Genomic DNA, 22,125 nt, shown 5'->3' with positions numbered 1-22,125 from the left:
CTCTGACCCCCCACACCCACCCATCCCTACCCCTTTCTGTTTTACATCCTTCAGCACCACTGCCTCTGATATCAGCATGTCCTTTCCACCACCTCATTCTCCAACATTTTTTAAAATAGACTGGGACCATGCTGTTTGTAGTGGGGCTTCTGTTTGCTAACCTTTTATACTTTGAACAACAGCCGTTTCAAGCAGTTACGGAGCCAAGGTGAATCCATAATGCAGAGAAGTTTGGGGATGCACTTGGCAGCAGGACACATTATTATGTCTTTAACTTTTATTTATTTACCCCACATTCTGCGATGCACAGATGCAAGTGGCAGGCTCACCTCACGGCACTGTAATTTTTTTTTGCCTTCCTCCACATTCTGAGCACTCATTAATTTTCAAGTGTCTTTTTCAAGCTTTCCCGAGGCGCGGCCACTGAAGAATCTGTTTAATTAGTTGGTCTCATCACGGGGCACAGCTATACTGTACAGAAGCAATGTCCTCTGTGCCCTCCGCTCTTTTTCATTCCCTTTCCTGTCGCGGTGAGCGTATAAGTCTTCCTACTAACCCCACCTGAATTTTAACTTCCCAATCATGGAGACAATGTATTTTTACACAGCACTCCTCCCTCCTAAACCATGTTGCAAAGTGTACATTTACAAGACGTGGCGTTGCACTTCTGCCGAGCAAGATTTGATAAGCCTTTTAACGCGCACGCCGTCCCTTTCACGTAAAAATATATTCATTTTCTTGCAGGAGATAACGTATTTAAGTGTGCCCTTTTAATTAATGTGTTGTCACCACAATTTATAGCTTTTCAATTACATTATCTTTATAGCTATTGCAAGAATTGACCCTTTGCTATGTACAATGGATTTGTCGCTAATGTGGCTACTCAAAACTTGACCCGACTGGACCAATCAGAGCCTTTACAAAAGTGTGTCTACCTGCTATTATCAGACCTTGTTATGCATCCAGGACTGTATAACAATGGGTCCGTTTTGATAAGCAATTCATCTACAACTGTCAATGTAGGGCAAGTGTGGCAACAAAATATAGATATTTTATTTTTAGTGTAAGTGTGTTGCTTAGGAATAAAGAACAATGAAGAACAAAGACTTTGACTGGTGTAACACTCCTCTGTCTCTGTATACTCAACTAAGTTTTCTTCAGAATGGAATTTAAAAGTGGAAGGCAAGGCAAGGCAAGGCAAGTTTATTTGTAGAGCACATTTCATACACAAGGCAATTCAAAGTGCTTCACACAGCAGGAAAAATGCATTGAAATCACAAAGAAATTACAGAAATACAATAAAATTAACTAAATTAAAAATTATCAATCCAACTGATTTTCTAAACTAATAAAATCACAAACAAAAGAGAAGAGTGCAAAGATAAAAATTAACTACAATAAAATTAACTAAATTAAAAATTATCAATCCAACTGATTTTCTAAACTAATAAAATCACAAACAAAAGAGAAGAGTGCAAAGAAAAAATCCTTTCAGTCATATGCACAGCTAAACAAAACTGTTTTTAGCTTAGATTTGAACATTGTCAGAGTAGAAGTCTGTCTCACATCTTCAGGAAGACTGTTCCAGGTTTTAGCTGCATAAAACTGAAACGCAGATTCCCCATGTTTTGTCCTGACTCTGGGCACCAGCAGGAGGCCGGTCCCTGAGGTCCTCAGAGTCCGAGATGGTTCATATGGCACTAACATGTCTGAGGTGTACTTTGGTGCTAGGCCATGGAGAGACTTGTACACAAGCAGAGCTGCTTTAAAGTCTATTCTCTGAGCCACAGGAGCCAGTGCAGAGACCTGAGAACAGGACTAATGTGATCATACTTCCTGGTTCTGGTCAGGACCCGAGCAGCAGCGTTCTGGATGTACTGCAGCTGTTTTACAGCTCGTTTGGAGAGACCAGTGAGCAGGCCGTTACAGTAGTCTAATCTACTGGAGACAAACGCGTGGATAAGTCTCTCTAAATCTGGTTTTGACAGTATATTTTTGATTTTGGCAATGTTTTTTAGATGATAAAAAGCTGCTGATGTTATTGATTTGACGTGGCTATTAAAGTTCAAGTCTGAGTCCATTATTACCCCCAGATTTCTAATTTGGTTTGTAGGTTTTAGAGCGAGACTCTGGAGGTGACCGCTAACACTTTCTCTTTGTTTCTGTGGGCCCAAAACGATTATTTCAGTCTTGTCTGAGTTCAGCTGGAGAAAGTTGTTTTGCATCCACACACTGATCTGTTGGATGCAGTGACAGAGTCACATTTTTATTTGCAATTTTCAATATTGGACCGATATCTATGAAAATCCTCAGATACAAATATTGGAACTGGTATATTAAGACCCATTCTGTGATAGAATTATTATTTAAAGCAAATTCACAATTTTACAATGGAAATCAAAATAGTACATTTTCTTTCTTTCACGCTGTATAATATCAAAATGACTAAATATAGAAAAATTTGAGTGACACAACCAGATAAATAGCACTTTACATTTAGATGTACTTTTTGGAATACATTGAATTGAAATGACTCAATTTCGCTTCTAAAATCATCACATTTATTCGTTTTGAGCTCTTACCACTTTATTGTGACCTGAATAATGACCGTTATGATTTAACTAATGCATTTTGAAATCTGCGGAATCGACTGCCACTTACTGTACCTGCGCCTAATGGCCTGTACAGTAACTCTCTTATTGATAACGCCTTGTATTTTTGTCTCTCCCCCCTGTGGGTCTCCTCCCAGCCCGTCCCGAGTGGACCAGCCCACCAGTTTAATCTCAATTACACCACGACATTCCATCTGCCCCCGAAACTCTGCGGCATGGCTCACATCCTCGGCCCGTGATGAATAGCATACGGTACAATGTTTAGCTGAGCAGTTAATCGATCAATAAGAATAGGGTCTACTAATGGATGTGCTTTGTTTCACTGGGTGTAGCGATGGGCGGTTCGCTGCGGTCCCGGGCCCCACTTAAAATGTATCTCCATTCATACGGCACAAATACAGAAAGACTTTTAAATTGGAACGACAAGTGGAGCTCACCAAAACTGTCCAACTCACCACTGATTGGAGTCACCATTGATCTTGTGTTGTTGGGTGAGCGGCGGCAAAGTCAACCTCAATGCTTAATCGGCCTAAATAAGTATATTTTTTTGCTCTGTGAGAAAGTAACTGAGAATACTTACCCAATATTCTGAACCCAAAACAACACCAGAGAAATGAAGCCTATCAATGTTTTTAAAAGACAGATGTTTTATTGCTTTACCTGGAGTATTTCACACTATGTATAGTTGAGAGGTACAGTATGTCTTTGCTATAAAATCACCTGTAATTGAATAACTGCAGGATGGATTAGTTTAAGACAAGGCAGATAACATCTCTACGGAAACACGTCCATATTTAAATTTTTGTTCCTAAATTCCTTGAAACTTTAGCGCTTGGCTTTATTAATCATTATATAGACCTGGGATGATATTGAAATGTTGTCTCGTGATATCATTGACAAAATAATTGCGATTGATGATAATATCACAATAACGTTTAAAACTGTTGACGGTTTAAATATATTGTGAATATTCAGTAGAATTTTAATATAATTAATATGTTCTGTTTAATTAAAGGTGGTATGGATGCTTTTTTTTCAGCAAATTTTTATGTATGTTCCCACTTTTTGTCTCTCAAAGCATTGTTTTTTCTCATTTGTTTTTAATATATTTTGTAGCCTGCTGCCCCCGCCGCGACCCGGCCCCGGATAAGTGGAAAAAGATGGATGGATATTTAGTAGATTTGCTGTCCAGATTGGCAATACATTCATATTATTTAAATATTATTCCCCTTGAAAGTTCTGAGTTATAAGCCTTGATAAACATTTCAGTCAGAGGGTTACTATGGTCATTATTATGTTTAATTTATTTATTATAATAACTCCTTATTTGTAAGTACCTAAAAGGTCTGGTTCTCCAAGCCAATGAGTCTTTCAACATTTCAAAGCTTTTCATGTGTTTATGTTTTACAATCTGGTTAAAATAAAATTATACTTTTTGTAATCCTGACCTTTATTCTCAGGTCAGATCTATTTGGTCTAGTTGGTCATAAGCCAACCAGTTTAAGATTTTAACATCTTTGTTTAGTTTGTCTGTTTTGATAGGCTCCTTCCATGTTGTAAGCACAGATTTTACCCAGGGATTCTTGACTTCCTCCAAATGACTGCACCATTTGTCTTCTGCCAGCAAGGCCTGCACAGGAACCACCGGCACAACATTAGTCTCGCTATTTTTCCTTTGAGCCTCTGATTTGAGCTGAAATAATCATTTTTAACTAAGGCAAACCCCAGCCTCCTTTTACTTTTTGATAGTTGTAGAGTTGAATCAGAGTCAAGTTTTTTGCCATAAAAATCTTGAAATGGTTTTATTCCACTCAAACCAGGTGCTTTAAAAAAATATAATATGTGTGTTTTTAGGTAAGAACCCATTGAGCTCGAAACCTCTCTTTCACGGACGACCTGGGGCAAAGTAAAGATATAACGGCGCACACACTTTTAAACGTTTTAACATATATTTAGAAAAGAAAAACAAAATCTACATCTAAAAGCACAGGCCATTTTTTAAAAGATTCACTCTCTTTGTCCTCTGAAATCTTAAACTTAAGTATAGCATCAGAGTCCATTTTTCAAGGTCTTTCTTTATAGTGGAGAAAAGAGGGTGTAGTTTTTCTCTAAGATTGTTGACAGTTCTTTATGGCGTATTTTATGGAGGACTACACCTTTTTCAGAGGGGGTCACCAGTAAGAGAGAATTTCAGTTTGTATCCAGACATTAACATTAACATAAGTCCTTTTCTGGTTCTTAATCACACAATGGCTGAAATTTAGTTTGCAATTTTCTATACCATGATTGACAGATAGCTTGGTAGTTTGTGTCTCACATATTATATTATTTAGATATTTTCCGTGTTTAGCCTCTTGTGTGTCAACTGTTTTCCTCGAGCAACTGTCCTACTTGGTTGGCCTCCTGGCTCGCCCTAATTCTTCTTTCTGTGCGGTTGCCCACCAGACGTCTTCTTCGGGATTACTGCATCTTCTAATGAGTCCAATGCATTTTGAACCCCTCCTCTGTCCACTTGCGCGACTTTCTCCCTCTCCTGCTGCATTTTCCTCACCCAAAACGCACCCTCCTCCCCCTTCTCCTCGGCCGCGGCGCTTTACACAGTGCATCATCTGAAGAGGCGAGGCTGTTGAGCGCTTGGAAGAATAAAAGTGATTTATGAATGGGAGGGAGGGCCTACCTGGTGCTGCTGCTGAGGGGGAAGCCTGTGGCAGTGGGACGCTCTGATTCTGCAGCCTATTGTTCCTTTCACCCACACTGCAGGGGAACTACTCTGATCCCTTTGGCACCGCATCGTACCGGTAAAACTGCAGAATTACCCATGTACTACAGCGGTGCATGTCATTACTAAACGTCTTGGATACTAGAGTGCTTTAGATATACTTCATGGTAAATTTTACAGTTATCAGGACATGGTGATCTTTGTGCTGAAGAATCTTGAGCATTGGTGCATTAGTGGAGGTATGTAATTATATGATAGTGTCTGATGGCAGAGGCCTGGGAGATGAACTAGCTCAGTGTGTGAACGTATCTGTGATTCATCAAGATATAGAGCGTAGTTATAAACGGGGATAACCGCCATGATCATACTATACAATGTGAGTTCTTGACACGTGGTTTGACTCCAAGGATTACTCTGTGTAGTTGTATACTGTAATTGCAGATCAACTCCATATAGTCTGATATTATATTCACTTGTTCAAATAGACTTAGCATTATGCCACTTAAAGTTAATTGAGAAAATATTCTTTGAGATGCCATCTATTTAACATTCAGTGGGCGTAGGTAGCAGGCTGCAGGAGCATGCACTCTGACTTAATTGAAAAGTGTCCCAAACTTTGAGCCCTCCCAGTATCCGCCTCTTTGAGCTGAGGCCAGTCCAACGGATCAGCCAGAGGACACGCTAGTACAAGCCCCAATCCCCCGGTGACCAATCACATCCCCGCACGCCTTCCTAGGGCTGGGCCAAGCCTGGCTATAAGCCAGTAGATGTACTCAGCCATGCTGTAATGCTGTGTCTGTCCTGTGGCATACTGAACCAGCACATGTGAGAGAAGGAGGATGGATAGAGGGGGAGAGAAAGAGAATGAGGCATTGAGCAAAAGAAAGGCAGGGGGTACTCTTTATTGCAGGAATCAAGGACATAAAGAGCTCTTGGGAAAGTGACTATAGCATGCTAAAGAGGGCTGCATTGAGATGCACACAGCTCTGATGGTATGTTTGTTCACAGTGCCAAACCTAGAAAGAGCAGGATTTATTTGTGGCACTTTAAGTGCCTCTGTGATGCAGGTAGTAAATATGACAGAGCGAGCTGATATACTTCTACAACACAGCTGTCAGGCATCTTTAATATTTTCTATCGCCATTTAAAAGCAAATGTAGTTTATCTATGTGTTTGATGTATTGGAATAAGTAATGTAATGACTTCACACATTTTATTGTGCTTTAACATCTGGCAGCTTTGAGAAAACTGCATATTTCTTTGCTGGCTGAATGAGTAAAATGTTGTACAATATGATGGAACATTATGCACCTTGAAAAACTGTAACTACATAGTACTTACTGTATAGTTATTCCCCCAATCAAGGTTTCCTATATGGACATTTTTAACATCATAAAACCCGTAAAACTCACAGCGGAATACATAGATTTTGATACAGGCTTTATTGATACAGTTAAAGGACCAGTCACAGCTAATGTCTGTCAGTGGGGTGTGCGTGACCCCAACCCTCTCGCTGGGACACATTGAGGGCGAGGTTCACATTCAAACCAGACTTGACTGTTGAATAATGCAGGCCATGTTACCTTGGTAACCCGTGCGGACACCAAAGTCAATAGCTCCATGTAAATGCACTATGACAGGTCAGAGAGGATAAGAATTTCTGTTTGCTTGCGTCATTTGGTGTGTTTGTGCCGGCCTCTGAGTGGCTGTTCTGGTCCCAACATGTGGAGAATACTTATCCAAATTCCCTTTGACTTTGACAGCAAATGTGTTGCATTGAAGCGTACAGAGGCCTGTCTCCACTATCTGTGCAGTGGTGGCTCTTTGTGGAGTGTGTTCACGTTTGCAGCAGATTGTATTGGCTCCTTTAATGCACTGATACAGGCCTCATGCCCAGCCATTAACGCGTTGGCTGTTAGACATTTTGTGTGCGGCTCTCGGGCACATGGCCTGTTGTCTGTTTGTGTGCGGCTGTCGGGCATGTGGCCTGTTGTCTCAGTGCTTAGGGAAAGCAGTGGCTGATACAAGGCCCTTTGATCCCCATTATTTCCAGCTACAAACAATGGATTTTAATTAGCAAAATGCTCGTTCAGCTATGGCTTCCTCCGCCGCATGTGTGCCGAGCAGCGAAGAAAGTCGAGCTTATCAGTAGGATATGTCAGCTTGTTTGTGGCATTTATGATTTCTTCTGACAATGAATGGGGTTTATTGGTGGTATATGTGCAGAGTTTTATTGTTGTCCCACTGTTAATGTATACATAGTGTAGCTTTAAGAGTAATAACAATAAAATCGTAATTTTAATGACAAAGATCCTGTTTTATGACTAAAACCTGCTCATCCTATGAATTGACATCTACAAATTGTCTTAAACCCGTTGTATTAGTTTAGAGCTTCTTATTTAAGTCTTTTTTAATATTAATTCTCCTAGACGCTTGGAAAAAGGGCTGGGCAATATGACAAAAAATGTATCACTTTTTCCCTCACGGACTGTTCAAACATACTTTACACCTCTAATCGCTATGCTTGTCAGAAAAATTTAAATGACTATTAGACGTTTGTCCAAAATTGCGCAGCCCTGAGCCAGAGACGGAGCGGCGGGGTGAGGAGGGGCAGCGAGAGGCGAGGCGGGCCGCGGAGCCGGAGCTGATTTAATGTTCTGGATTTTGCCGTGAGACTGTAGATCATGGAGCCTCCAGACCGCGGGCCCGCGCAGTGACAGGGAGGCAGCTGCTGAGTGGCTGTCGATCGAAGGACCTTCACAGCAGCAGAATCTTCAGCACTCGGCAAAACCTTCAGTCAATCCCTCGCCTCTATTTACCGCTCTGCACCGTCGCCGCGAAGACACCAGCCGTACATTTGAACGGGTCATACACACTCCGGGTTTTGTTTCAGAGCACAGAAGGGCAAGTTTCAGCTAAATGCCACAGGCTAATAACTAATACTTGGACTGTACAATATTAAGTAACATGGCATCAGTCCTGAATACAGCATTTGTTTGTTTAACGTACTGATTTTTAAGGTTAAGGGTTCACTTTTTCCACACCAACCTATACATTCTAGAGAGCATGGTGGCACAAAGCCCTATTACTATGCTGCAACATTGACTTTTAGGAGCTTTTAACCACATTATAATTGTTTTCCCTTCTCATTAAACCGTTCAAAGTTGTATTTACCGTAGAGTGATTTATGCCTATTTGAGTAATCTTCATTCTCATGCGGAAAAAAACGCTATCACAATCACACAATTCTTTTAGCAATCAACTAATCTAACTATTCTTCTCTTCAATTAATCGAATAATCGTTACATTTTATATATATATTCCATTAACCATTTAAATGCATACAATTTTTGTTTTTAAATAAATGTTATAGTTCATAGTAATAAACAAATAACACATATGGAGTTTCTGCTTAAAATAACACATTTTTATTCTTTATTCTAAGTATGTCCCCAAATCAGCAACATTTCACTTCACCAGTTCAAATTGTTCTGTTAGAATATATATCAAGCACTTGTCACCAGACTGTTACAGAAGCTATGAATTCATTTGCGTCTGTCACATAATTTAAACTAAGAAACTTGTTAATAAAACTTTGTTAGTGAGACCAGTGATGCCTGGTGTTCTGAGCTGTAACTCTGAAGACTTTAGCATTAGCTGCGTGTACCGTTTACTTCAGCCTCTGAGTTTTCACCCTGTCATCACAGACTTTCTGTTTCATAATCGCGGTCCTCTGTGCTCTTTGACACAACAAAACTGCTTTTCCAGTCCTACTCATAAGTTTAAAATACGACGCTCTCTCCTCTGTCGTGCTTTAGTTGTTGCAGGTCCGCGTGTTCTAGTTCCTGGTGCAATTTTGCACCAGAGCCACAACAACAATAATTTCCTCTTTATATCTTAACGGCTGCACAATATTGCTATCAAACCAAAATTGCAATTTGAATTGGCCCATTTATCTATCCACATAGGTCTGTCAATATTTAGAATGTCTTGTCTAATTGTTAACCTTGTGTAAACCTCTACAAACAAGTTTAGAAATTCATGGACTTCTTGTATTAGTTAAGCTGTTCATCTTTTGATCTTCACTTTATCTGCAATATAAACTGTGGACTGAATCCTGAAACATACAATCACAATCACAATTATATTTTCTTCCCAAAGTGTTGTGTTTCTCTAGCTTTTGCTGTAATGATGCCGGTATTGTATTGTATTGTGGTCAGTTCTGTGGCCTCAGAGTCTGTGGCAGTAGCAGCAGGGAAGGTCACCTGTGATTTTCTTCACTCACTCTGTGGCTTGTTTGAAGTGCAATGACTGTAATAATACGAGACAAAGACCAGGGGCCTCCGTGCTATGATCCAAAAGTGTGTCTTTCCACTCTTTTATCTTTGTCTGATTCATGGAATGTTTTTATTCTTTACCTCTGGACACATTTTGATTTACCATTTCAAACTGCTGCCATATTATTCTTAGTCTTATCATCTCTGGCTTTTAAAAAGATGGAAATTGTCCCTGTAGGGGTGAAGATATTTAAAAGAAAAAATAAGAAAATATTGCACTGGTAGATTTTAGAGAAATGGCAACTTATATTGTCCATTCTAAATATAAAAATAAACTATCCTTTTTTAGACTAACTAGCCATTCCTTAATTACACTTAAAATGTTATATATGAAAAACAGCCCCTTAAAACAAATTATATGATACTTAACCATGCTATAATATACTGCACTGCTAGATTATGTCTAAAATGCCTGAAAAGTACTTGAACAGTGCCTGTAAATGGCTTAACCATCCAAATTAAATACTTTATTACTTCATGCAATATTATGTGGTAATTTACACCGAATATGAATTTAAAACCCATTCTCATCTCGAAAATTAGATTTAATTTGGGCCGCGAAGTAACCAAGGTCATGTGTATTATCTGAGTAATTACACGGTTGTTTTATTGACAATGATGCTTCGGCAATTGTTCAACGTGAGTCACCATTTCGGAGTAATATCTTCTACAAACTGCCTGTCCTTGGCGTCTTATTTATGTCCCCCTTTTGTTTTTCACTCTTCTTTTTTTGGTATTGAATGATATATACTATGACTTTTATGGCGTATGTAGAAATGATAGGGAGGTTTTTCAAGGTGCGGCGGCGAATAAAGTGCAAAGAGTAGCATGGGAAAATAATTGGGTCATCTCAAACCAATGGGACATTAACGCGCCATTGGGCTCCTCCGACTGTCTTCCCTGCCTCTTCTACTTACATTGCAATGAATCAGGACACCCCATAATACCAGGTGAATCAAGGCTAATTAAAGCTAAGCCTTTATAGGTCCCTGTCTACATTTATGAACAGACAGCCAGCAGCAGTGGAGATGTTTGGAAATGCGCCACATGTCTTCGAAACAACCTTCAAGGCAGCAGCAATAGCTATAGCGATAACCAAAAAACATCATAGGAATGCGCCCCTGTCCCATCTTCTCTTCCTCCCCTTCCCGGCTTTATGCAAATAGTCCTTAATAAAAGCATGCTCACTCAGGGGCCGCAGGTAGAGGCAGCCGGGCCCGGGAAGGTCACATTGTAGTGGAAATTATTCTCTTCACGCTATGGTAATGGCAGCTTTTTTTTTTTATTATTATTATTAGGGAGCCGCCGAGGTTCTTGTCCTCGGCTCGGAGCTGCACCTCTGACTCTGCTGCTACCTGTGTTTATTTACTATGTCCACTGCAGGGAGGCCACTCGCTGCAGGAGGGCACCGGCCAAGTGAAGGAATTGTGTTCAGGCAGAAGAAATATGCTATTTTGAGTTTGCCTGTTATTCAAGCTTTAGTACCACCTTTAGCAAGATTTAGGGGCTTTTACGTAATCTGATTGCGTTTCCTTTTCGTATTTGGAAAGTCAGTGGGATGCAAATATGCGTCTTTACACAGAATAGCAAGAAGCACTCAGCCCAGTTTAAATGGAAGGGCATCCAATAACAGAAACCCAATTAATTTCAGAGACAAAACATTGGAGGAGCCGATAATTTGACTTTAAAAGGAAAAAGTACTCGGTTACGCTATTAAAGTGTTTTAATGCTTACGTTTTTTCATGTTGTTTTGATCCATTTTTAGACTAAACGAAAAAAATCTGTTTGGCTCCTGTGGTCGTCTAATGGGGAACACGGGCATTTCTGTCATTTTCTTTCTGAGGCAGGTGACACGTTTATGCGGCTAATGAGATGCGCTATTTCCATGCTTGTGTTAGCTCCGGAGCATATGCCAAACACGTCTCCACCATCAGACTAACCATATGTTTGTGCACAGCTATTAATCTGGTGCTGGGTGTTGACTGTTGCAGCGCTGTCCCGTCCAACCCCAGCTTCCATCTCCAGCCCTCACTTCCTCTTACCGCTCACAGCCAATGGCCACCTCACAGATGGCTGTCAGCGCGACCAGGGCGGCAGAAGGGCCCTGTCTGTCGACCTCTGCGCTCACGCTTAGTCCACGCTCTTACGCGCATCGACAAAGGCACCCCAGCCGCAGCTCCGGGCGTCACGCAGCGTCCGCTCAATGACAAATGGCAGCCGCAGACAACAGGCCGCAGCGAGCTCTCTGGAGGCTCTGGAGAGCTCTCACAGGATGACCCACTTCCACCACACTCCCTTCTCCTCTCAACGCTGTCTCCTCTTCTCAACACTTCTTCCTCCTCTCAACACTTCTTCCTCCTCTCTTTGCTGCATCTTCCTCCTCTCTCCGCTGCATCCTCCTCCTCTCTTTGCTGCATCCTCCTCCTCTCTCCGCTGCATCTTCCTCCTCTCTCCACTGCATCCTTCTCCTCTCCGCTGCATCTTCCTCCTCTCTCCGCTGCATCTTCCTCCTCTCTCCACTGCATCCTCCTCTTCTCTCCGCTGCATCTTCCTCCTCTCTTTGCTGCATCTTCCTCCTCTCTCCGCTGCATCCTCCTCCTCTCTTTGCTGCATCCTCCTCCTCTCTCCACTGCATCTTCCTCCTCTCTCCGCTGCATCCTCCTCCTCTCTCCACTGCATCTTCCTCCTCTCTCCGCTGCATCCTCGTCCTCTCTCCGCTGCATCTTCCTCCTCTCTCCGCTGCATCCTCGTCCTCTCTCCGCTGCATCTTCCTCCTCTCTCCGCTGCATCCTCCTCCTCTCTCCGCTGCAGCTTCCTCCTCTCTTTGCTGCAGCTTCTGCCTCTCTTTGCTGCATCCTCCTCCTCTCTTTGCTGCATCTTCCTCCTCTCTCCGCTGCATCCTCCTCTCTCTGCTGTATCTTCCTCCTCTCTTCACTGCATCCTCCTCCTCTCTCCACTGTATCTTCCTCCTCTCTCCGCTGTATCTTCCTCCTCTCACCTCTGCATCTTCCTCCTGTCTCCGCTGCGTCTTCCTCCTCTCACCTCTGCATCCTCCTCCTCTCACCCACGGTCTCCGGTCAGCAGTTTCTACACCGTGTGGTTTTGAGTGGTTAGTTTAACGAGTAACAAGGACACGTTAAATACTTGTGTCGTAAGTTGGGCTTGATGTGAATGCTTCTTCAGTTAAACAGTCTCTGTATGGTCTTTACTGATACACATACCTCTCTTATCTTCCCTTATTGTGTCCTTCACAAAAATGCTCTTATGTCTCATTTTAGCCTCAGTAGTCGCCAAAACCACTTACCCACAACAATAAAAACACCACAGTTGATCTTTTCACACAATTGGCTTAACTGCAATGCAGCTGTGCTACTATGGGGCATTAATATTTATATGTCTACCCATTTTGCCATTAGTCCACTTTTTTTCTGGAGAGAGTCCATGGTCCAGCCCAGAATGTCTCTGATGCATTCAGGCACTAGGAGGCGCCAATCCTTACATGCTCTGATTGGCTGGTTGCTCTACGTATATGGCATATTACCATCCAATCCCACGTGTGTAAATGTGTATATATAGAATAGATGTAGGACTTGAGAACAGCAAGAACAAAGCACAATGGTAATTTTTTCAATTGTAATTTGTTTCAGTAATTTTACTCCCTAGAGTGTAAAGTTTCACCCTCAGTTTTATACCTTTGCCTTAAGCAAGACTCTCCTGTGTTTTTGTGTTGGATAATTAGCTTGTTAAATGTCAAGTCTCCTCTTTTTACACGGTGGGATCTTCACAGATGAGATTACGCAAAAGGCCCCATGAGAGTTTGAATCCACTGTATCCAAGTAAATAGTGTAAGAGTGTAACAAGAGCAACACAGTGTGAATGTTAGATTAGGTTGAGTGGGCGCGGCTGCTATCGCGGTTAAGCACTGCTCCTCTGCATTAAGTGTTGGCTGCAAGCGATGCAGGTGTGTGCGTGAGGAGGCAGAGGCTGGATCAGTGTGCTGCGCTGTTCATCACTGCAGCAGAGTGGAGGCTGCTGATGCCTGCCCCCTGCCTCTCTCTCTGGCCCTTTTCTGCCGCTCTCCAGAGCCTCTGCTGATGATGCTCACTTTCATTACTCGTGAAGGAGCCAGACGAGCTGTAGGTTGAGCAAAAACCCACAGGGAAGCAGCTACACTGATTACCCTCCACCTCAAAGCCTGACACTGTGTTCATTTGCATTTCTCTTCTTTGACCGTCTTAATAGTTAACACTGTGCTTTCAATTTGTCCTCTATGGCCACTCATAGTCCGGTGAAGTCTGGACTAGTGTTGTCCATACCAGCACTAGTCCAGACCATTTTGACTCTACTTTCGTGGACGGAAACACTCCAGCGCTCGAGTAGCAGCAGTTCAGCCGTGTCCCGATCGGAGCTGGCGCTTCATGTCGCAGTTCACAGATATTCTATGCATAAGTTCTCAGTGTTAATCAAGGTCAACACTGCTCTCTCTAGTGCTGGGCTTCAGTGTGTTTGAAAGGTACACTGTGTATTTCATTTTAATTTAATACATTCTTAATTCGAGGACGGTAAACTAATGTCACTGGTGTTCTGTGCCACCGGATAAAACAAGCTTGCATATCGTTGTATATGTCTCTCAATCGTTGATTCTTGTGTCTAAAAATGCATTGAAATAGAAATTGAAAAATTATATGAACCATGAAATTAAACGAAAATACTTTAGAAGCAGATGAAGAATAACGTATTGTGTTTGCTCATCTCTGAAAATACGAAAAGTCCAGTGTCCCAATGCACAGATGCATTTGCAGAAATTGCAGCACCATTTTGTTGTTGCACATGTCCTTCATACGACCTTCTTTGGAGCAAAACGGATACACCCAGACCTCTTAAGTTCAGGGGCTCTTAAAACCATATCAGCTTCCCCTTTTGAAATGCCAGGACTGCTACATTATCTCAGAGTACTTGAGTGAATGCTTGTAAATGTTGAATAATTACCGTTTTGCCTCAGTAAGTTAAGCACTTCTCACTTCATTGTGGGAGATTGTAGAGCGCAGTTTCTCCAGAAAAATACCAGTCTTCCTCAAAGTCTGATGTAAATTGTGTGTTGAGTGTGTTTAAGAGCAGCGCCTCCCTAAGTTGATTTTGTATTCTCGTCCCCATGTGTGAAAATGGGATCTGCTCTGCTGTAAAAAGAGAAAGGTGTATTGGAATATGCAGTGCGTATCAGCAGCCCAGACCTTGTGATGTGTTTGCGTATAACAGCTTGTCTGGCTGCAGGCGATCACATACTGCGCGAGATGTTTACTCACAGATTAAATTTGGCAGCCAATTTTGACATGGGTTTATCAAATAGCTTGACCCGTCTTCACACTTGCATGTCTCTCCTTGTGCTCTCTGCAGTGCGATGCGCGTGCTGCTGTCCAAACTGCCCAGGCCGTGGATTGTGGATGAGAAGAAGGACGATGGCTACACGGCGCTGCACCTGGCAGCGCTCAACAACCACGTGGAGGTGGCCGAGCTGCTGGTGCACCAGGTACCTTCAAACATAAGGGGCTAATTTTAACACATGTTTAATCACAGACTTGAGAACACAAATGCCATTATTCATGCAATGTGAGATACCCTTCATTATGTGGCCCAGCATTGCTGCATCAGCTCTTGTCCTCCTGGATCTTCCTGACTACACACCATTAAGACGCGCTCCTACTGCAGTCCCTGCAGCCAGCGAGCTGTAGACCAGTTGAACTGAGTAGAACTGCTTTTTTTTTTATTGAATCCATACGGTTCACACAGCCTCCAGGGGGCTCTGCTTTAGTGCTGCTGGCCCTCACATCTTCTCCTGCCGTCATAGGTGTATGCTCTTTTCCCATTTGAAATTGCAGTTTTTTGTCCCTTAGGACTGAACCATACTGGAGTTTATGACAAAAGTCACCTGACCAAGCAGGAAGCAGGTTAATTAGGATATGGTGCATTGCCCCAACATATGAGCGTTTGCTTCCTTTTGGAGGGGTGTGTTAGGACCAGGCCCTGCAATGGACTAGTTCACACTGATGGCTCAGCTTTCTATTCAGAAACTGCACCACACACAAGGTGCACTGCAGATCTGCTGCCAGCGCACCAGTCCGTCAGTTTTATTACTTGGGGATTTCACACACTGCCTGATCACAATGCTTATCTCCCCCTCACATCTCCTCAGCCGAGGTGTTTGCAATTGGAAATGACAATCACATGCAACACTGTTAGCAGGATGCGTTTAAAGATGGTACTTTGTCAGTTGGATGAAAAAAAGAGAGTGTACTTGCACAGAATGTTTACTTTTCAAAGCCAATATTCTCAACAGACTTAATAAAAAAAAGTGTTTCTTTATATTTATCAAAATACACTGTGTGTGATTCCTCTTCACAGGGAAGCGCCAGCCTGGACATCCAGAACGTGAACCAGCAGACAGCCTTACACTTGGCTGTAGAGCGCCAACACACACAGATTGTTCGGGTAAGATCATCCTTAATTTCAAGAATTTTATTAAAACTACAAGAAAATATAATTACTCTAATAATAATAATTTTCTATTTAGTAATAATCCAAAGTGCATTGCCACATAAATATTGTTTGTGCCAGTCCTGCTTTTTGATCTGCACAAAGTAAAAACATCTTTTGACTTCCTAAATACTCCACAGTATATATAATATGTTAGTTGTGAAAAGCTTCCTTGTCTGTAGCTGTTGTGCTGGATAAAGATTGCCACGTTGCCCTCTTGTGGGCTCAAGAATAAATGCACCTGATAATTAGCACACTGGAGCTGTTCACTGTGGACCAGCACTTGACATTTGTTTTGTGACATTAAATTAAAATTGTTTTATGGCGTATACAGTCTACAGTTATCCGTTTAGTCTTTCTTCATTGATGTGTTCTCTTTGCAGCTGCTAGTGCGAGCGGAGGCTAAACTTGACGTTCAGGACAAGGACGGAGACACGCCCCTCCACGAAGCACTGCGTCATCACACATTGTCCCAACTGCGACAACTTCAAGACATGCAGGACGTCAGCAAAGTGGAGCCCTGGGAACCATCCAAGAACACTGTACTTATGCATAATTTATACAACGCACTATTAACACCACATAACAGCAATTTGAGCCAGGAGTTTGCTGTCAATTTGAAAGTAATGCTGTTTAGGATTTAGTAGCGTATACTTGGCCTTTTAAATTACACATCCACACAGTATTTCCTGGGATTAACCATGGACTATTATCCTTTCATGTATTTATCAGGACATTGTACAATCGCATTAAGCGTAAAAGCAGAGATGAGTGTACCAGACTGTAACTTAACAGCTCATTTCCATATGCAGTCCTTGGGTGAAGGGGTCATAGTCCAATATATGCAGTGCTGATAATACATGCAACTCTTTCGACACCAATTTACAACTTTACAATAGACCTCAGTATTCGCACTCACGCAGTTGGCATAAAATTACTACATTCGTTTAGTACGACGGATTCATTAAAAATTTAAATGTAGTCATACAATTCATGCATAGAGCCCTGGTTTACTAAAAAACATAGAAACTATAATTATTAACATCAGACAAGCCATTTTTGCTATTTCTTTAGATTAGTTTAATATAATAATATGCTATCTCATTTTTGAAAGCTTATACTGCAGTTTTTTTGTTTATTTAAAATAGTAGTAATTTTATCTATTGAATTTATCTTTGATGCAACGTATTATTATTACAGAACATGTCCTTAATATTCTTAGTTGCTAACAATTATTATACAGTATATTTCACACAGCTATTATTAATTGTATCGATATATAATCTGCATTCATATAATTATAGTTTTCCCTGTGATTCCCAGTTTAAGTCGGAACAAAACGTCCGTTAAATACAACAACAAAAAAGCAAACTCAATTTAACCTAAATGAAGGCAGACTAAGGATACAACTGACAAATAAGATTTTCAACCATTTCTTAGTTTAGGTTAGTAAAGTTATGAAAATATCAAGTGTATAAGAAGAATAATTTTCACAGATTAGCATGATTGGCGGATGGTAAATGACTGTAGTTTGTGAATGCAGATCCCAGAGTTTATACCTACTGGTCTCGCTACAATAAATGCCCTTAACATGTCCATAAAAACGCTGTTAAATCGTAGTCAGACTTGAGTTCAGCTGCTCCTTAGTCCCCTGTCGTCTGCCTCAGTGGTCAAATTGTATCTGCAAGGCCCATCACGGTGACAGTTACCTGACACTAACACCCAGCGCTCAAGCGGGCCTTAGTCGCTTCATAACCGCTCTGAATGAACACATCTTTGGGAACCTGTCAAACCCCGAGGCGTTCACGTTAACAACGCATCCCTTCTAGTCCATCTGCCATCTTAACTGTACGATCTTTTCTTTTTTTTTTTTTTACCTCGTCGTTCCCCGTCTACTTCCCTATTGCCCCGGCGTAACGGACTAGAGACAGCTGGTCTAATTGAGATACGTGCAGCCGGGTCACTCTCCCATAGCCCACTCTCTCCCAGAAACGAGAATTGAATTAGCCGGCCCGGTGGCTCCATCAGACGAGATGTAAAAGCTACTGGTTGAAGACAATCAGACAAGGGAAGCCCAAATTGCCAGACACAGAGAGTGGCTTTGAATCAGGCCAGACAAGCGCGAGCGTCTGAGGTGGTACATTTAATAGGGTTGTGCGGTGTGGGCATCGAGGTATTGCACTGCCATTCGAAAGCACCTCCTTGATTGCCTGCGACCTCTTTCTTTAATAGGATAATCAGAAATCCCATCTGGACTACACCAAAAGCCCACAAAAGACCCGTGTATTGTTGTGGCAAATGGAGGCAAGAAATATAATGATGTGCTCAAGTTAAAATGAGGTGTAAAGAATGGTGTTAACTAAAAGAGGCAAGTACAGAAGATTTTGATGTTGTTTGAATTAAGATTATTATTTAGAGCCAGGATTTGGAAAGAGTCGTAATCAGTTTGAGATATGCAGCAAAGCTAACAAATAATTATGTAGATTTGATGATACAATTGTGTTACATACATTTTGTTGTGTTAAAGCCGTATTCCAAAAAGGATTAAATTCATATTTGCCTGAAAATTATTTTTAATTACCCCATAATGACAATGTGGGGGAATAATTTCCAGATGCTGTGTAGATGGATTTAAAATTGGAGATTTAAGGGACTTAAGACGCAATAGAAACTGCATTTACCCAAGAACTCGAATAGTTTTATTCTGGGTACGACCGTTAATGGGGAAAACATTTAATTCATGACTAGTAGACAATACAATTTTTTTTTTAAGTATTCAATCATAATAGCAAAACATAATGAAACAAATGCAGTTTTTCGGTTTTTTTTTTCTAGTATTTTATGTGGTTAAAACTATGTAAAAATCTAAACGTAAAATTAAATTTGACTTGTCTACTAACCAAGACTTGTATACTACTACTTACTACTTAATATTTACTACCACTAAAAACGACTAAACCATTAGTTGAAGCCCTAACTTGAGGATCACCAATGGTTAACTCTAAATTATTTTTCTTCTTTCACTCTTTTGCTGGCATTTACAATACAATACCCATCGTATATACTACTATACTACTACTTGAGCCAATGAGCCAATATAATACGAGCAACATTACAAATACCCATCCTGTTTTATTTTACTTTCTGCCATTTGATTCAGTTTACAATACCCATCCTTTGTTCCCTGCCTTTCCCATAAAGCTGTCTCTGGCTTTTGCACAGTATTGTATTTTCTAGCAGTTCACCTTGGAAACATCCCCAAACTGATGTCCCTCTCTGTGCTGTGTTTCTTGTCCCGTGCAGTTAATCATGGGCTTGGGGACCCAGGGGGCGGAGAAGAAGAGCGCCGCATCCATCGCCTGTTTCCTGGCAGCCAACGGAGCGGACCTGACCATTCGTAACAAAAAGGGCCAGTCCCCTCTAGACCTTTGTCCAGATCCAAGTCTCTGCAAAGCTCTGGCCAAATGCCACAAGGAGAAGAGCAGGTGAGCAGGAGAGCGCTGCGGTCGTCCTGTCGATTTAGTGACCCAAGAATAATATATGTGAAATTACTCATCACAGGGCGCCCCCGACAAGTAAAGACAAAAGAAGTCATTTTACGGATGGAAACATGCTTACTATAGTTCATATTCATTCGTTTCAGATTCCTGTATGCACACCTTCTCCGTTCATAGATATATTGTTTTTAATTGTTACTGTATTTTCCGGATTATGAATCGCTCCGGAGTATAAATCGCACCCCGGCCTAAAACTATCTAAAAAGGTGCGATTTATAATCCGGAAAATATGGTAATCGCTATAGCAATTATCCTACTTTCTAATTATTCTGAAACTTGTGGATATTAAGGGAAAATACTCATGCTACTTACATTCAGTTTCTGTTTATTAATTGGGCCTGACTCTAAAATATTAAAAACAGATTTTTTTAGGATTCATTTTAGGATTTTCTAACTATAACGTCAAATTAATGCATATTACCACAGCTCAATGTTAAAAATGTTGTGGTTTCTTTTTTGAGTAGAGTGTTAGTAATCACATAGGCAACAACGCAAGGCTCAAATTACATCTAATATTTAATTTCTCGCTCTTCTGTTACCATGGTGTTGGGCAGGATTTGAGTTAGAGCGAGAAGCCTTTCGTCATTTAATCGATTAATTGGTCGATTGTGTCTTTGTTGACCAACATTTTATTTAATCGAATCCTTATTTTATTGCTATTGAAAGGATTTGTATGGAAAAAAGCTGAATGTAGAGGGCATTGAGTGAAGTAGCTGGAGTTTTAGGAGTGAATTGTGAGTTTAATATACCTTTTCACATAATTAATATACCTTTTCACTGTTTAGAAGTATTTCTCTGCTGTCGCATCTTCTAAGTTTAAGTTTTAAGCATTTGGGTCACATCATACTGTAGATACTAAATAGTTTTGAGAACTCCCAGCACGCCTTTAGTCGACCAAGACTTTATTTAATGTACTACAGCCCTGTATCGAATGTACATGAAAAAAAGTTTGTATCAAAACAGTTACAGCAACAAGACTCAGGACAGCACCATTTTTGGACTAGCATCTGCCGTATTGATTTCCTTTTACTTTCCTCAAATGCTTCTTCCTCCTTTATTTTTTTTTTACCTTTTCTGTGTTATTTTAACCTCGTGTCTGTCTCTCTCTGTCCCTCCCTGTGCAGCAGTCAGGTGGGCACGCGCAGCCCCTCTCTCAACAGCAACATGGAGTCTCTGGAGGAGTGCATGGTGTGTTCGGACATGAAGCGGGACACTCTGTTTGGGCCGTGCGGACACATCGCCACCTGCTCCCTGTGCTCGCCACGGGTCAAGAAGTGTCTCATCTGTAAAGAGCAGGTCCAGTCCAGAACCAAGGTACGACCACACACGCCAAACACAGATGATAATGACAATAAACTACACATTTTCTTTAGCCTGTGATCCATATGAGCATCCAGTTTAAGTGTTTGCGTTGGACTAACATCGACTTGACAAATACGAGCTTGTGACTTAAATGTTAACTGAGGGTCTCGTTTAGCAGTATAAATCCACTCGCCTTCTGTTGTCCTAAGTGGGTTCTTAAGTCGGATTCTGTTAAAACACGGCCCAGACTGTGAACCGTCTTGAGTTTCAGAGCTTCAGACAGAGCAGTGCCTCCATTTAGCCAGTTAGCGTCTGTATTGTTCCAAGGTTATGCATTTAGGTGCAGAAAACGGACATGAGTATATGATATATATACTTCTACTGATACACATTATACAGGAATTATACTGTAACCCAGAAATGACTGCACATGAAAAAACAAGAATGCAAAATGAGAAGTTATTGGACATTCAAGAGCTCTTTCATGTAGTTATGAGCAAGTTTGTGATTTAATAATTGTAAGTAAAAGTACTGCACTGAAGTAATTTTCCTGCATCTGTACTTTACTTAAGCCAAATGTTCTTTTTACTTTCTACTTCACTTCGTTTTAACTGAACTGAAAGGTAAAAAGTACTTATCTGTAGGGTTTGAGACCACCGGAAATGACCATGTTTTTGTTGTTGTCACGTTCATGATGACATTTTGCCTAAAGGTTTTGAGCAAACAAATGTATAAATAAGAACAACTAGATAAGAGATAAATTATCGATTTAGTAGCCTTTGTTTTCTTTTCATGAAGATCACCACATTTGACCCTTTAAACCTGAGGTACTTGATTTTGACACCGCGAAAGGAGGAAGTAAGTATTTAAATCTGTTTTAAGTAGTTCCTAGCTCTCACAAACCCATTGGCACATCGTTAACATGCATTCTCTTGAGGTGTATGCACCGTTTTAGGAAAGGTTTTGTAGACGGTAACGTGAAACTGGAGTGGACCACCCAAGCGCTGCCAATCAGTGTTTCTTTCAGCTGACGAGACATAAAATACTTTATTATTACATGTGAACAG

At 41.1% G+C, this 22,125-nt stretch overlaps 1 protein-coding gene across 7 annotated transcripts in view; it reads left to right on the top strand.

The window, feature by feature from the left end:
* mib1 (MIB E3 ubiquitin protein ligase 1) overlaps positions 1–22,125 on the top strand; it is a 57,662-nt gene that overhangs the window by 25,121 nt on the left and 10,416 nt on the right. For 6 of the 7 annotated variants that reach the window (XM_072440899.1, XM_072440898.1, XM_072440897.1 and 3 more), the window contains exons 13-17: positions 15,063–15,195; positions 16,068–16,154; positions 16,583–16,741; positions 19,503–19,684; positions 20,881–21,070. In XM_072440899.1, coding sequence (XP_072297000.1) covers positions 15,063–15,195; positions 16,068–16,154; positions 16,583–16,741; positions 19,503–19,684; positions 20,881–21,070 — 751 coding nt within the window. Of the gene's footprint in view, positions 1–15,062; positions 15,196–16,067; positions 16,155–16,582; positions 16,742–19,502; positions 19,685–20,880; positions 21,071–21,856; positions 21,980–22,125 lie in introns of those variants that run through there. The other variant, XM_072440900.1, reaches the window with a different exon arrangement.

Source organism: Eucyclogobius newberryi, unplaced genomic scaffold, assembly GCF_026437365.1.
Source record: "Eucyclogobius newberryi isolate DKJ021-1_F unplaced genomic scaffold, fEucNew1.0.hap1 SCAF_12, whole genome shotgun sequence".
NCBI classification, from domain to species: Eukaryota; Metazoa; Chordata; class Actinopteri; order Gobiiformes; family Gobiidae; genus Eucyclogobius; species Eucyclogobius newberryi.
The sequence above is the reverse complement of the archived record's forward strand: the minus strand, read 5'-3'. Positions and strand labels throughout refer to the sequence as shown.